Source organism: Maniola hyperantus, chromosome 2 (genome assembly GCF_902806685.2).
Source record: "Maniola hyperantus chromosome 2, iAphHyp1.2, whole genome shotgun sequence".
Classification (NCBI taxonomy): domain Eukaryota; kingdom Metazoa; phylum Arthropoda; class Insecta; order Lepidoptera; family Nymphalidae; genus Maniola; species Maniola hyperantus.
The window spans coordinates 4435129-4451496 of NC_048537.1; the positions used below are offsets into that span (position 1 = coordinate 4435129).

At 36.9% G+C, this 16368-nt stretch overlaps 2 protein-coding genes across 7 annotated transcripts in view; one reads left to right on the plus strand and one right to left on the minus strand.

Annotated features, from left to right (window-relative positions):
• LOC138403791 (trypsin CFT-1-like) overlaps window positions 1–10592 on the minus strand; it is a 54925-nt gene extending 44333 nt beyond the window's left edge. The window contains exon 1 of the mRNA XM_069505649.1: window positions 10504–10592. Within this exon, the coding sequence (XP_069361750.1) occupies window positions 10504–10522 (19 nt within the window). The 5' untranslated portion in view covers window positions 10523–10592. The remainder of the gene's footprint in view (window positions 1–10503) is intronic.
• The window catches only part of kcc (solute carrier family 12 member kcc), a 334603-nt gene that overhangs the window by 268000 nt on the left and 50235 nt on the right, over window positions 1–16368 (plus strand). The window contains exons 1-2 of one of the 6 annotated variants that reach the window (XM_069505284.1): window positions 7267–7408; window positions 10213–10362. The exons of 4 other annotated variants lie outside the window; for them this stretch is intronic. In XM_069505284.1, coding sequence (XP_069361385.1) covers window positions 10278–10362 — 85 coding nt within the window. In that variant the 5' untranslated portion in view covers window positions 7267–7408; window positions 10213–10277. Of the gene's footprint in view, window positions 1–7266; window positions 7409–10181; window positions 10363–16368 lie in introns of those variants that run through there. One more of the 6 variants, XM_069505290.1, reaches the window with a different exon arrangement.

Sequence of the window (16368 nt, forward strand, 5' to 3'; positions counted from 1 at the left end):
TGAGGTACGGAACCCTAAAAAACATTATAAGTAGTAAGTAATATTATTATTTCATGTCTGCTGAATTTTTATTTAAATACTATAATTACATTAAAATAAATTTTACATTTTACAGCTTTACATCTCGAAACTCTCAAATAAGTATTATATAAAAAAATACACATACAAGGCAAGAATTTTGAATGTTTTGATCTAGGGGTGTGATATTTTAAATAAAATTGTACTACTTTTCATTCTTATTTCATACTGAAATTATTATTATATTAACTGAATAAAGCGTGCTATTTAGACTAGACTATTCATTCATTGCGCTGTTCATTAGTTATGAAAGAAATGTCTCTAGTCTCATTATATGCAATAAACAATTCAACAATAAGCAAGTAACTGGCTATTACGACGGTCTTTATGTAAGTATTCTTCTGCGTACAATGGCTTCTAAGCCGGCTGAGACTGAGTACCTAATCGTGATTTTGTCGGAGCCGATTATTTCTCAAGGAAATACCTACTTATCTAACATTTCGTATTCATGTAATAATCTATTATTTTTATAGCAAAACAGTGATTCATAAAGCAAGCCCTAGTTAATGAATTTTTTTATTGTTTTTTAGGGTTCCGTACCTCAAAAGGAAAAACGGAACTCTTATAGGATCACTTTGTTGTCTGTCTGTCTGTCTGTCCGTCTGTCTGTCAAGAATTCTACAGGGTACTTCCCGTTGACCTAGAAATAGAATCATGAAATTTGGCAGATCTTATAGCTGACATTTAGGGAAAAATCTGAAAACCGTGAATTTGTGAATTTCTAAGTAAGATAACTATAATTATTAAGTGGGGTTATCATATGAAAGGTCTTCAACTGTACATTCTAAATCAGATTTTTATTTATTTTTATGTTAAAAAAATACGACTGTAGTACGGAACCCTCATTGCGCGAGCCTGACTCGCACTTGGCCGGTTTTTTAATTATGTCGTATGTAAATGAATAGTCAGCGACAGGTAGAGATGGCAATCAGGGAGAGAATGCCCTGCACACCTGCCAAGCCTCTGCACTAACCCGCTGCGGGCGAGCGCGGGCGACGTGCGGGTGTGCAGGGCGTGCCCCCGCGTCATACCCCGCCGATTGCGATCTCTATATCGATTGCGATTGGGGACTATAGTGAGGTGATCTTGTGATTTTGACTATGTTTTAACCTACTAAGGAGACGGACCAAGCATGCTTCAAAATTTTGAAGCTTGCTCGGAGATGTCGTCAACACCAAGAGTATGTAGACACCGCGCCAGTAGGTACCTAGTCTGCAGTCTGTAGGTACCGCTTCCGCTTATGTGTTATACGCATAAAGCTACGAATTTGTCTTCATCTTCTGGAATACGAATGTATGAGCTTTGTCTATTTGGAGTTTTATAATATCTTTGGTTTTAATGTAAATAATATGTTATATAAAACACTGGCCTCAAAAGTCAAAAAACATGCATCAGGTGGGTTTCGACTTCCGTAGCATTGCTAGTTGGTAAAAAATATTGGTCATCATTTCTTTTTCCAAAAACTGCCAAAGACCTCATAAATAGCTATCTAACTCGCGGGCATCATCTTGTATTTAATATTTCAGAGCAAACTGACGCCTTTATTTCCCTCCTCGGGCAATCTCTCAAAAGTTTTCGAAAACAAAAGTTCAAATCGCCCTTTTATCTATAGACTTTATTTTGCACGAACTAGGTCAACCCTAAGTCAGCGCCTAGGTATATTCATGACCTATATTCCTCTGTTTTTCCAAATAGGTACTCGTATGTCAGTATTTCAATCTTCAAAGGTACACAATCACCAAAATATCGTCTATCCAATTTTCCGTCTAGAATATAATACATTTTAAGTAGTTAGGTTATGTGTAAAAGATGCAGTCTACGTTTTAATTGTGTGATCTGGATACCTACATCAGTTAAGCTATTAGACCAATAAGGTAGGTATGCCAAAGGAAATCTGTTATTCATGAAAGGCCGGATAAAGTATTACAGATGGGACTTTGTCTTTCTTTTCATTGAGCGGAAAAAACACGCAACGTCATCGAGCTATGGTCCAATGGCAAAAAAAGCCAACGCGACTTTTAGAAGTTGAAATACAAGGAACTGTATGATGATGTTCACATTGCGAAGCGCGCGTAAGTGCTCCGGTGCTGCAGTCGTGCGTCGCGCGTCGTCTGCATTACATACTAGGTACATTTATATGCTTTACGTTACCATTCATCATTACACCTTAATATGTTCCCCTCTTCAGGGCAGAGGGCAATCACTACTCTGCTCCAAGCTGATCTTTCGGCAGCCTTGTTCAACTCTCCCCAGAAGAGGCCGCTCTTTTTTACCTCATCTAAAACAGTACACACTGCGTTTATTGTGGCTGTCCACGCTTTCTTTGGCCTTGTGGCTTTCAATTTAACGGCTGCCAGTATGTGGTTGGGTGCACGACACAAAGTGTAATCTAGTTCCATTTTCGGTATCTGATTTGTAGATCTACGGGTTGTTCATTATATATCCATCATAGTTATATGTTTGAAATGAACTGTAGCCAAAATATCCTTAGGATAAGTGTATCTATGCATAATTAGTACCTGACACGTGTTACAAATCTTACTCGGTTACGCACGCACGTCCTATTGTACTGTTCCCGTCGCACAATGTGTGTATTTCAGGCTTCAGAAACCCACCTACAGAAAAGACAAACAACACGGTATCTACCACACCCACGCATTATTCTCTAAATACTCAGGCTACGCACTTATCACATCAACACGCTACAAAAAACCAATAATATATTTGAAACCGAGAGGTGAGCCGTCACCTATTTTATACGTGAAATAGTTGAATCGCACGAGCGAAGCGAGGACGTATATCTAGCATACCTATAATTCAGGCAAACAAACAAAGTTACATAAGTAGACAGCGTTTCTCTCGGCTCTGTAATCTAAATATCTGACTGACTGACTGACTGACTGAATGATCTATCAACGCACAGCTCAAACTACTGGACAGATTGGGCTGAAATCTGGCATGCAGATAGCTATTATGATGTAGACATCCGCTAAGAAAGGATTTTTGAAAATTCAACCCCAAAGGGGGTAAAATAAGGGTTCGCAATTTGAGTAATCTACGCGGACGAAGTCGCGGGCATAAAAAAAAGCAATAGGTATGATATTGGTATTATTAAGTGTGGCATACAATCCAAAGGGGTTGTATACCCCACTTATCATAATCATAAGTGATATGAAATATTATCTCGACCTGAATAAAGTTAATAGGACGGTAGATATTTTATATGAGAAACTCTTAACTTGATACTTGAGCAGCGAGGCGAAAGTCGTACTGAAGATTCGATAGCCTCCCCATCCGGCGTGTCCTCGTAATTTCCCCTGATACTGATGTAAAAAATAAAGCCCTATTTCTACGTTCGATACCTATTATTATTATGAGTCGTACTCTCGTTCCTATATCATCACAGACAAGGCCGTAGCCAGGAATTGATTTACGGGGCGGTGGATTTTATCAGAATCAAATGTTTTTGGACCCTTTCATTAGAAAAAAATTTTTGGCTCGACTTGACGGGGTTCTTGTTACGTAGTAAAGTTATAAAAATTGTTTAAAAATTAAATGCAGTAAATTTTTCGAAAAAATGGTCTAAAAATTTAAAGCGACATGACCATAATATAGCCATAACAAAATATATTTATGGTTTTTAAGTAAGCAGTTATGCGAAAACTATCATAATACCAAATACTAATTAAAAGTGCGAGCACAGTGAAATGAAATTTGTTGATATTTTCAAAGAAAAACAGTTGGAAAATTCAAGAACGAGTTTTTACATTGTAAAAGTTATTTATCTTTATGTGTGAGATTTGGGAAGAGTTTGACCAAACGCCATGATAGTGTAGCGTGCACTCTGACTCCGATCGTCTTCTGTCGCATCACATTCACAAGTCACAACGGACCACAACACGGTAGTATGTCTGCACCTTTAGGTCACAATATAAAGCGAATATAAAATATTTATGCTTTGATTCACGCGCGTTGAATGTAAAATTAGAACTTTACGTGATTTGATCTACATAAAAAGAGAAAACGAAAGTGTTGCTACTTCTTTTCGCCTCAGCTACTCATGTTAACCAAATTTTACTTCTGGCATAAAGAAAATAACATAGAATATTTTTATTCCGGCAAAAAAGGGTGTGCCACTATATCATCATCATCAACCGATAGACGTCCACTGCTGGACATAGGTCTCTTGTAGGGGCATACACACGCCACGGTCTTGCGCCGCCGCCTGAATCCAGCGGCTCCCTGCGACTCGTCTGATGTGGTCCGTCAACCTAGTGGGGGGTCTTCCAACACTGCGTCTTCCGGTGCGGGTCGCCATTCCAGCACCTTGCCACCATATGCTGTTACGATAAACTAGGTAGGTAGGTACTTCACACTGCCAGAACTACAGTTTTTATCTTATCTTATCTTTACAGCTGCATGCAGTGCGACTTTCATTCGACCAAAGCCGATGGAAAAGCTTGTTTAGTTTGTCCTTAAAATTATATGAAACATAAAATTTATGCTGAACCAAAAATACGATTGTGTTATTTCACTTATTACACCGTCCCTTTGTTCTCCCGGTCACAGTGTTCGGTGCGCGAAGATCTATGGCTCGCGCCTGTTCAAAGCAATGTTTATTTTAATGCGATTTGAGCCCAGAACGCGTAATTATAAGTCTAATTCCAAAACTCCATATAATTCAATACGGATAAACTTAAGCTTTTACTTAAGGCTTATGTTAATTTAAAAGGTAGAACACTAATTACTAAACCTTCTTAAATCACCCATAATATCAATGCGAAAGTGTGTTTATTTGTTAGTTTATAGGTGTATCCTTTAATCACATCCTTTTCTATTAGTATAGCTAAAGATCTGGAACATTAGCTGCTTTTCATCCCAGAAAATCAAAGAGTGCCTCCGGGATTTTTAAAAACCTAAATTCACACCGGCGAAGTCGCAGGCATCAGCTAGTATATGTATACTTATTTCGGTCTTACTTTATGCACGTACTCTGTGAAACTACTTAAACTCCGCTTTATGTACTTTATATAAGTAGGTATATACGGTTAAAATTAATATACTGAAACAAAAAACGTAACACGCGCGCCAGTCTGCGCGTCTGGGCTTATAAATAAAGCTAATCCAATTTGTGTTGTAATCAGAAAACCGCTGCGCCTTAACTCTGCCAGTGTACGTTGCGCTTTATCTGTACCGGTAGAATATTATGTAGGCCATCATCATCATCATGATCAACCAATCGCCGGCTCACTACAGAGCACGGGTCTCCTCTCAGAGTGAGAAGGGTTTTTGGCCATAGCCTACCACGCTGGCCATGTGCGTTTGGTAGACTTCACACACATTTGAGTACATTATGGGGAACTCTCAGGCAGGCAGGCTTCCTCCCGATGTTTTCCTTCACCGTTAAAGCAACTGATTAATTAAAACGCATATAACTCCGAAAAGTTAGAGGTGCGTGCCCGGGATCGAACCCCGAACTCCGATTAGAAGGCGGACGTCCTAACCACTAGGCTATCACAGCTTAAAATATGTAGGTACTGAAAAGGAACTGTAAATGTAAAGAAGGTTTTCATACCCATGAAACCTGTCACGCTCGTGCACACAACTTGCATGCAAGTGCTTCAACGTGCGCCCGATGCATGTTAAAGTTAGGTAGGGCATCTGTATCTACCGAAAGCAAACTTAATTTTAAGGGTTCCGTATCTCAAAATGAAAAAGGAACCCTTATAAGATCACTTCGTTGTCTTTCTGTCTGTCTGCCTGTCGTGTCTGTCAAGAAAACCTATAGGGTAGGTACTTCCTGTTGACCTAGATTCATGAAATTTGGCAGGAAGCAATGTCTTTTAGCACAAGTAAAGGGAAAAATCCGAAAACCGTCAATTTGTGGTTACATCACAAAAAAATAAAGAATTGTTTTCCCGACCAAAAGTTTACTAAATCACACCAAAATAGCACTGTCCGTCTTTAACTTGCAAATTATTACTATACTGATTTAAGATTTATTTTACGAAGATGCGAAACCTTTCGTGTGTGAGTCCGACTCGCACTTGACCCGTTTTTCTTGCATGTCACCAAGAGAGACTAAGATGCGTCAGTGGAAAATTTCTTAGTATACTTATAAGATAATTTATGAGTTTAGGTTAAAATAAAATTTCTTATTAGTCATACATTAGACTAGATCGTAATATAATTGAGTAGCTAATTGGCAATCAACAATTAGGAAAAAAAAACTTTAAGCCAGTGTAACACAAAGCAGATATTGGATGGCATAAAACAATACGTCCATTCTTAAACCACTGAACAAATAACAAGGACTGGCGTACATAAGAGCTGATAGGATAATATAGGCCAGATAGTAGACAACATAATGCTTCTAACAATGTTTTCTGTACCCTCACTCTGACCTAATTATATTATATCCAAAGGAAACAAAACAAACTAGTTTTTCCTGCTAAATTAAAACTGTAATAAGGACATTATGGAGCTCTGCGAAACAGTAATATCGGACGCCGGAAAGTAAATTAAATGAATCGACAACGTTGTTAAACACATTTGCAATTTCCCTTAATGAAGAGGAAAAGCGGGACAGCGGGTTGGTAAGTTATTCCACAATTTGGCAAAATGCAAAATTTCTCAGCAATTCGTCCTCTTACTGAATTCAATTGAAATGTATATACAACCATGTTCGTGGACTTAACTATCAATGAAAGAGTCTTCATTGTTCCTGTTGCATAAAACTTAAAATAGCTCCAACTGTTAAAATTGATAATCTTTGTCGATAAGTTACTAAGCAACATTGTTATTTATTAAAAGAGACTTTGATAAATAACAACGTTGCGAACTTATCGACACAGATAGATGGATTATCTATTATTATAAATTTCAGCTGTAATTTTAAGTAGACATGCTTTCTATGTGAACTTTATAAAATATGTGTGCCAAGTGAATCGTACGGTACGGTTCGCGTGCCTACAAATGCCGTAAGATAAAAAAAAGCGGAGATATAAGCGAGAGTATCGTAAATCAGTACGGAGAGGGAATTGAAACGTCGGTCTGGCGGTGGCGTCGGGCGGGCGGCGGGTGCGAGCTGGGTGCGCGTGCGCGGGGCCGTGCGGGGCGCGGGGCCGTGCGGGGTGCGGGGCGGCGCAGCCTCCCGGTGCAGCACTCCGCCGCCGCCCGCCGCCCGCATCGATCCCGCCCGGGACAGCTCGGCGAGCCGGTCCGGACCGCGCCAGCACCGCGCGCTCATCGCGCCCCGCACGACGCGCCCGAGCGCCCGCGCCCGCTCTCGCCACCGACCGCTTCCCGCCCGCTCGGCTGCCCAGTGCAGGTGCAGTTAACGTGCTCGCTTACGTAACGAAATTCGTGCGTATTGACAGGTTATGTGCTGAGTGGCGTGACATCTCCGACTCGAGTTTTGTCGTGATTGTAAAGTAAAGCTTTTGGTTTTAAACTACTTTGAATTAATGTTTAACGTTTGATTTTCACTTAACGTACGTAATACGGATATCATTTAGCAGCTCAAGCTCTAACAACGTAACTCACACATAGCCAACCTTTCGCGCCTTCAGAGAAGTTCGTATCTACACCTAGCTGCGCCAAATTAAACTTGTCATTTACATAATCATTGTATATTTTGTTAATTCATCTTCCATGCTGTTTTCATTAAATTATTTACCACAACATTGTTTTTCTTCTTTTCTCTTATAAATCAATATCACAACGCATTGTCGTAAATGCATCTTCTATTTCTTATTTCATCATTTTAGAAATCCTCACCATTATTTTATAATGATTACCTAATGCCTACCAACATAACTTTATTCACTATAAAACTTTATTATCTACTTAGTATGAAGAATAGAAATCTACAAAAGTGAAATTTTTGTCCAAGTTGCAGAAAATATTTGTTAAACATTACTACATTTCTCACATTAAGGCTCAGACAAGATAATCCTCAAAATTAGGGCCATGATTGACACAATCATGTATTTTTACGCGCCATACCGCAGAGCCCGACCCTTCTCAACAGATAAAATGTACGCAGGCTCCTAAAATTTTGCAAATTAGACTCTATTTTAGCAGCAATAAAGGTTATCCACTCAAGGAAGAGGTATTTTATAATGATAGAGTTACAAATAATTGTTTTCATGGATTTAATAGTGATTGCGATTTTTCTAAACTATGTTAAGTACTTCAATTTAGATTTACAAGAAAATAGGATAGGAATCTATCCAACTGATACCTTGAAGAAATACAAATGGACGTAAGAAAAATATTACATAATTGTTATAATATCTTTTAAATGCTAAAGTGTATTTGTTTGTTAGTGTGTCCTTCAATCACGCCGCAACGGATAAACGAATCGACGTAATATTTTTGCATGGATATAGTTAAACGTTAAACACCTGGAGAGCGGAAACCCACAGCATTTCCAAAACTTAAATCGCGGATGAAATCGCGGGCATCATCTAATGCTTGATAAGAAAACTTAACACCAAATTCATGGAATTGTTTTCTAATAAATAATAGATAAAAATAAATAAGAAAATATTAATGCATTGAAAAAAAGAAAAAAAAAGAAAGAAGGTAGAGATATCTGATTTCGTGGAAGGTGCAAGGGGAAATTAAACGAGTATGAAATTAATCTAAACTCATTTCCAGATTTTCCCATTTCCTTCGGATACTGAGTTCTTACACAGTCCATTTTATTAGGGTTACCTTAATGGTAAAAATGAAACCCTTACTACTATGTACCCCTCCCCCCCCTCATATTTACGTATCAATAATAAGACAAAAACGATTATGATGATTTATTCATTAGGTTTTTAAAAATACCTTGAGAAGTTTTCGATTTCCCGGGTAGGCTATGTCTAACTTCGGGATGCATGCTATTTCCGAACCAAATTTGGTCAAAAATGGTTAACAGGATGGGCCGCGATAACAAAGGCACACTTTCGCATTTTCGTTTTAATATGGGGAGTGACTATTATTATTAAACTGACATTTGCCAGGTTAATAATGATCTTCTGAAAAGGATTGTTTGGTTGTGTCTAGTGGCCTTAAACTAGCACTTAACCACTGTTTGATTATTTTTAACATCATCTTAATAGCCAACATTTTTTGTGTTTGCTTTGAGTATTATTCTAATACATAAAACATAGGTAGGAATACCTATTAATCATAAAATAAACCACAGCACTAAAAAATTCTAAGAACGTATACAAGGATCGAAACTTTAAAGTACACTTAATCTATCGAAAGCAAATATGTAGTTTCACATCCTTATTTACCATGAAATCCATGTTTTTTTAAATAGTTTTTATGTCAATAAAGTATTGGCTATTTGCCAATATTATTAGTCATATAGAAATCACTCATCATTCATTATCACCCAAAATAGTGCGAACAGTTGACGGGAGTGGTCGGTGATAGTGTAAAACTTGAGTTACATTAGTGTTTTATCACGATGACATATGGTCACTATTTTAGTCTAGAGTCGTGTGAAGTATCAAACTAAATCCGGTATTAAGTCTCGATTAGCACTTCAACATTTGGATGAACTAAGCATTATTATATCAGCTCCAAAATAACTTGAAGATTGGTTTTGTTACAAAATCGTCATTGTTTCGAAACAATTCTATTTAAATTTATTGTACCTACCTAACTCTAACTGAAGTTATTCCAGTAAAATGACAAAGTGTGCTTATTTCAATCGTTAGATTAGATTAAAAACCTAATAAAATCGAGTTACAGCCTGCAGGCACATTAATATATCAAACCAGCTTCGAATTTCCCCGCCAGTTATATCGGTACATTCAAAAGAAAGGGGAATAGGCACCTTCTAGGCAGGCACGCTTTTATAAACACCTTAGACTATCATTAATTAGGTACTCCTTGAAATGATTGCAGTCAAGCGCAATCCTACATATATAGTTAAAAGAAATCCATCGAGTAGTGCATTGCAAAATTCTCAACAGGTAGGTAGGTAAACTGTAAATCTACAAGCTACATATTCGACAAACTGCATGTAGATATATCAGATACGAAAACTAGTGCCAAATTGTCATTGTGGTAAAAATTAAAATCCACTGAATCTTTAGCTTAAACGTGGTTTTTTGAAACCGTAAACAGTAATGATCGCCGGCGCGATCGTCGCGTAACTCGGACGTGGTCGTGGTCGGTCCCCGGGCGTGAGCATGTCGTCCGAGAAGGAGAAGATGGCAGCTGCTGAAACCAAGTCACCCTCAAACAAGAGTAACTGCACTTCGCCTGGAAAGAAAGGTACATACCTAGGCTTATCTCTACAAATCAGTAACCATAAGATCGCCTTTCACACAAAGTTAAATAGATTGACTAATACAATCCGAGGGCTGAGCATGGAAATCATGTCGCCCTTAAAAAAGAGTAGTCTGTATATCGTACCTGTAAACCCATGTAACATCTTGCCTAGTACAGTCCGAGGGCGTGAGCAATAATCAAGTCGCCCTCAAAAAATAGTACTGGACATCGCCTGGAAAGAAAGGTACATATGATTATCTCTACCAGTAAGGTTGCCTTTTCAACATAGTAAAATTTAAATTCCTGTGTCCAATGTCCTATACCTGGACATTGGACAGTGACAGCATCCTATGTCGCCACAACTCCCATTTTGTACATCTTTGGCCTACTTAAATGATAAAATCGAATGGGTATATTCCGCTAATGTCGTTTTGGTTTGTTAGATCGCTTATGCTTTTGAGGAGTCCAAAAAAAATTTTTACAAAAAAAATAAAAACCGACTTCGTTACACAAACACTAAAAATTGAAAAATAATTTAATTTATTACCGAATATATTATGTATACAAGAGTTAATATAGTTCCATTATAATACTTTTTGGTGCCGGTGCCAATTAGCTTTAGCTGCGCGAATCGTCTAGACTTCATATTTTTATGGGACTCCACAATGGCACCTCATTGGCACCGACCCCAAAAAATATTATTATGGAACTATATTAACTCTTGTATACATAATATATTCGGTAATAAATTAAATTATTTTTCAATTTTTAGTGTTTGTGTAACGAAGTCGGTTTTTATTTTTTTTGTAAAAAAATTTTATGTCACAATTTTTAGTGGCTCCATGGAATTATGCTATGACTGGTTAAAAATCTACTGTTTACTAAGCTATTACACTGATCGCGAGCAATTTACTCTTATCCGTTGAGGAGTTCCAGTATCTATCTTCGAAGATGTTCATCAGATCTTCACCAAATTGAAATGGGACCAACTTTGAAGTATACCCTTTCAAACAAAAAAAGAATTTTCAAAATCGGTCCAGGCGTTTTCGCGTAATCGGGGAACAAAAAAAAAAAAAAAAAAAAAAAAAAAAAAAAAAGATTCCGACGAATTGAGAACCTCCTCCTTTTTTTGAAGTCGGTTAAAAAGGAGCCAATTTTTTACCCATAAGTCATCTCCCACACCCTTGAGACCTACCCAGTCCCAAGCGACTGCTGCTGCAAGGCTAATATCTGCTACTGGCGATTTCTAGCGTATAGAAGTATTTCTGCCGAGATTTGCTAGATTTACGCTAATTATACTCAGTTTCGCATAGTTTTCTATATTTATTTTTTTACAGGGCTTGTATACAATATGTGTATGGCAACCCTATACCCTTATAACATAGTCTAACTTAATTAACAATTATTAACAAAATCAAATTTTACATACCTAATATTCTACCTAATACTCTATCTAACTTAAAGAACTTAAAAATTTTGTGTACTACCTAATCTATTTTTAACACTTTTTAATTTAGTGAACTCTGATCTTGGACTTAATATTTTTTATTTTAGTTCATCAGAGACTACTTACTTTCTAATGAAAATGTATAAAGTCGTGAATATAAATAAAGAAAGAGATTGTAATTCCAATGCAGTTTGTAAAGACAAGCTGAGGAGCTTGTTTTTTTCAAACTCAGTTTGAAAAGTTCCATGTAAATTCGTTGCAGCCTCGCGTCATAGAATAACAATTATCTTATTTTTGCTAAGACACAATTTTAAAAAGAAAACTTAGAGCAAGGTTAAGGTGAGGCCACAAAGCGTTACCGAAATAAACCATCATGTTTGAGTTGTCTTTTGAGAGGCTTCTTAGCTCCGCGGCCGCCCGCATTGCCATGAATCCGTTTAACGTAATAACTGATGAATGTTATCAGGTTTAACGTGGCTTTAACACTATTAATAGAACGGTTACATAATAGAAATACTCAAATCAATTGTAATTTCCCAGCTTTCGACTGTACACAGGAGGTAGAGATTATTTTCTGAGGCTGGTATTGTGTCTACAAATTCGGAAATACTTATTTTAACCACCAGAAATTACTGATAAATTTGAGTACGAAGTAGGTATGTTTTAGTAATAAAAAATTGTGATTAATAAAATCATTAATAATTTTGGATTTTTCATGATCGGTATTTGGCAGTTGCGGTTGAGTAGGGTTTATTCGGCTGAATAACGAATATCAAAAATAATGAGCGTATAGGCAACTTCATTACCAAATAGTGGCAGAATATTTATATTCGTTGCAACTTGCATCTCCACCAATAAAAAAGTTATAAGACAAGAAATTGAAAGTAAAATAAGATTTTTTAATCATTTCCTTTTTATTACCCCGTAAGGGTAGGAAAGAGACCGACAAAACTTAAAAAAGATAAACGAAAGTTAAAAAAATGTATATTTTAAAATAGGAACTACGGTGGACAATCCTATAAAGTACTTAAATAATTTTTTAATAACTAAGTGCCTCAACGTCCGGAGCTTTGTAGGTACTTATTGCTTATAAATTAACTTCACGATTTTGCCCTCATTTACTTGGAGAGTTAAACAAAAGTTAAACGAGTCCGTTGGCAATACAAAATCATATTTTTACTTTATAGCTTATATTCTTTTGAAACTTTTCAAATTGAATCCGAATATTCCGCCAACTCCAAGTTTCTCCAGTGTTCCTTTTTTGTATTTAATATTAAAAGAAAGCGAAGCTAGATTGCTAGAGCTATCTCGTATAGCTTCTTGATTTTAACTTTAAATTCAATTTTTTTTGGAATCCTTTAAAATTTTAATGCAATATTCGTAAGAATCATTGCATCTTCTGCAATTCCTATTAAACTTTGTGTTAACCCCAATTCTTTTTGCTGATTATTTTTCCTCATAGGCTAAAATTCATAGACAAACATCACAGCAAGCTTTTGCGACTGACCTTATGTAGCTTTCGTAGCGCGTTACAATCAAACCTACCTACTTACTTTTGCTCTCATTTGAATATTAGTGTCTTACTAACCAATCAAAGTTAATGAAATTTCGTAGATACGTTCTAGAAACTTTTTTTTTTTTTTTTTTTTTTTGGTTTGTGATTTTCCAAATTTCCGTTAAATTATTTAGTTTCAAAATTACACGAGGTCAACATAATATCTGTGATATTAGTTGTTGTTGCTGTTGTTCTTGTTTGTTTTAGTGTTTTTTTGTTGTGGCACAATTTACTTCGCCAAAAACGAGTGTGATATTAGTTTCTAGAACGTGTTTACCACATTTCACTGACAAGAGCCAAATTACGTTAGTATGAATAGCGCCGGGGAGCGCGTTTGGGAAACTTTTCTTATTAAGGCTGCAATTCTGCGCTGACGCAAAAACCGAGGTAGCCCGCTTGTGACACAGAGGCAATTAAGCGGATAATTAATTAGCGGTATTTTAATGACGGCGATAACATATTCGCTTCGCGACGGCGTATGTAATTACACTTAATTGCTTAAATACTTTAAATCAGAGCCGATATACCTAAGTGTAACATTGTTGTTTAATAAAAATTAAGTGATTGCTTTCGACTGTTTATGTTTCCTTTATTATCATTAATGTCTAATGAAGTAATATAATATTGAATTGGGATAATTGTCTTCGAAATCGAAACGAAACGAAACGAAAACGTCATTCGCGTGGATTTAGATTTATAATCGATTTTTTATAGAAATTGAATTATTTTTTTAATTTTAACTAAGAGATCCTGTAGGAACTTTGAATTTCCTGGATTAACAGTATATCCTATATCCGTCTCCCAGGTGCAAATTATTTCTGTACCAACCAGATGATGTCTGCGAACTCCCTACTTAGATATGGGTTTTTAAAAATGTTGTGCAACTCTGATTTTCCGGGTTAAAAAGTAGCCTATGTCCGTCCATGGAATGCAAACTTTCTCTTTTCTAAATTTCGTAAAAATCGGCTAAACATATTAAATTATGCAGTGAAAAGCTAGCAAACAGGCAGACTGACACGTCGCTTTTGCATTTATTATATTAGTATGGATTAAAACCTACTGGTCGTCACAAAAAGGTAGGAAGGAAGTCTTATTATTGGATGTTTACTTATGAACATAAAATAGATCTGCTTTCCACACTTTAGTCTTGGCGCTTGTGTACAGCAGTCTATCTACCAAACTTTAAGGTGTGGGGTCGCTATTAGATCTCGTTGTAATCCCAACATCCAGTGGTCTTCCCAACCCTGTCATACTATGAGACCGTCCATTGCTTCTCCCGCTTAGCTACTTGCTGTTGTTTCTCTAAGTACTATTGATCTCCACATTTAGCTACTTTTGATGTGGTCATATATAGAGAAACTAGCTTATGCCCGCGACTTTGTCCGCGTGGACTACACAAATTTTAAACCCCTATTTCACCCCCTTAGGGGTTGAATTTTCGAAAAAAAAGTTATTAGCTAATAATATAATAGCTATGTGCATGCCAAATTTTAGCGCGATCCGGCCAGTAGTTTGAGCTGTGCGTTGATAGATCAGTCAGTCAGTCACCATTTCCTTTTATAATATTTAGATTTCAATCAGCTCTTTCCATCGTTAGCTGCCATATTCCGAAATGGATGTTATAAATCATTATTTGGTCAACATTGTACCGTTGTACTGTCGCAGACTATAGGTATTCAAAATCTCATAAGTAGACAAACTAAATCGTGCACGACGGGTAAATAAAATTTAATAAGTTCGTAGTTAGGCTCGTGCCATTTTAGTTAACGCTAATACACATATTAGTGTTAATTTAAATAGTGATTTACAAATCAAATACTATAGTTATAAGTTATATGTATCAATAAGTGATACAGCAACACATATTACCTACACGCAACGTCTATGAACATAAATAATTACCAAAATCAGCCTTAGCTAAACTTAAATCCTGAGTTTGAGAGCATGACTGAAATTTTCTAGTGATGGTAAAAACCGCATTGAAATCCAGAAGCAAAAACATAGACAAACGCGGATTACGATTTTGTTTCATAATGTACTAGCTGACACGCCCCGGCTTCGCTCGGGTGGAGTTTAGAAAATTGAGGGGGAGGTTGAATTAAATATTTCTTTCCGTAAGAACCATCCTCGTACTTCAAGGAATATTATAAAAAAAGAATTAGCGAAATCGGTTCAGCGGTTCTCAAGATTTGCGGTCAGCAACACATTTAGTGATTCATTTTTATATTATGGACTAGATGATAGCTGTGACTTCAACCACGTGGATTTAGATTTTTAAAACCCGCAGGAACTCAGTTTGTACGAGTAAAAGTAACCAATATCCATTATCTATATCCTAGATGCAAGCTATTTCGTTTTAAAAATCCGTGGGAACTCCTTTATTTTCCGGGATAAAAAGTAGCCTGTGTCCGTCTCCGGGAACTTCCGCTGTACCAAATTTCGTCAAAATCGGTAAACGAAAATCGGCCTGCAAAAATGTAATAGACAGACAGATGCACGTTTGCTTTTTTAATACTATTAGTATGGATTAGTGAATGGAATAAAATTGAAACAAGGTGAAGTCGTGAGGTATCTTCTTCTCTCTCTAGGCTAGTTTCCGCACTTAAACGTTTCGTTGTGCGTGATCGTGAGGTGTATCTCGACACCTAGTTTCAAAACCTACCAAATTTCATGATTCTAGGTCAACGGAAAGTACCCTATAGGTTTCTTGACAGACAGACATACAGACACCACAACGAAGTTATCAAGGGTTCCTTTTGTCCTTTTGAGGTACGGTACCCTAAAATGGAGGTACTCAATTCGTCGGAATCTCTTATGTCGTAAGTAAAATAGTAATTTGATGAATTAAAAGCCCTCCATTAGCATATTATGTCGGGCTATTGTGGCTGGTTGGCACATATAACCCATTCACCCGTAGTGATTGATTTGACACTTTCCTTTCGGGGATGACGTAGTAATCCCTTGTCCCGTGATGTTGTTTAGCACTGACACACATGCTTATAAAATA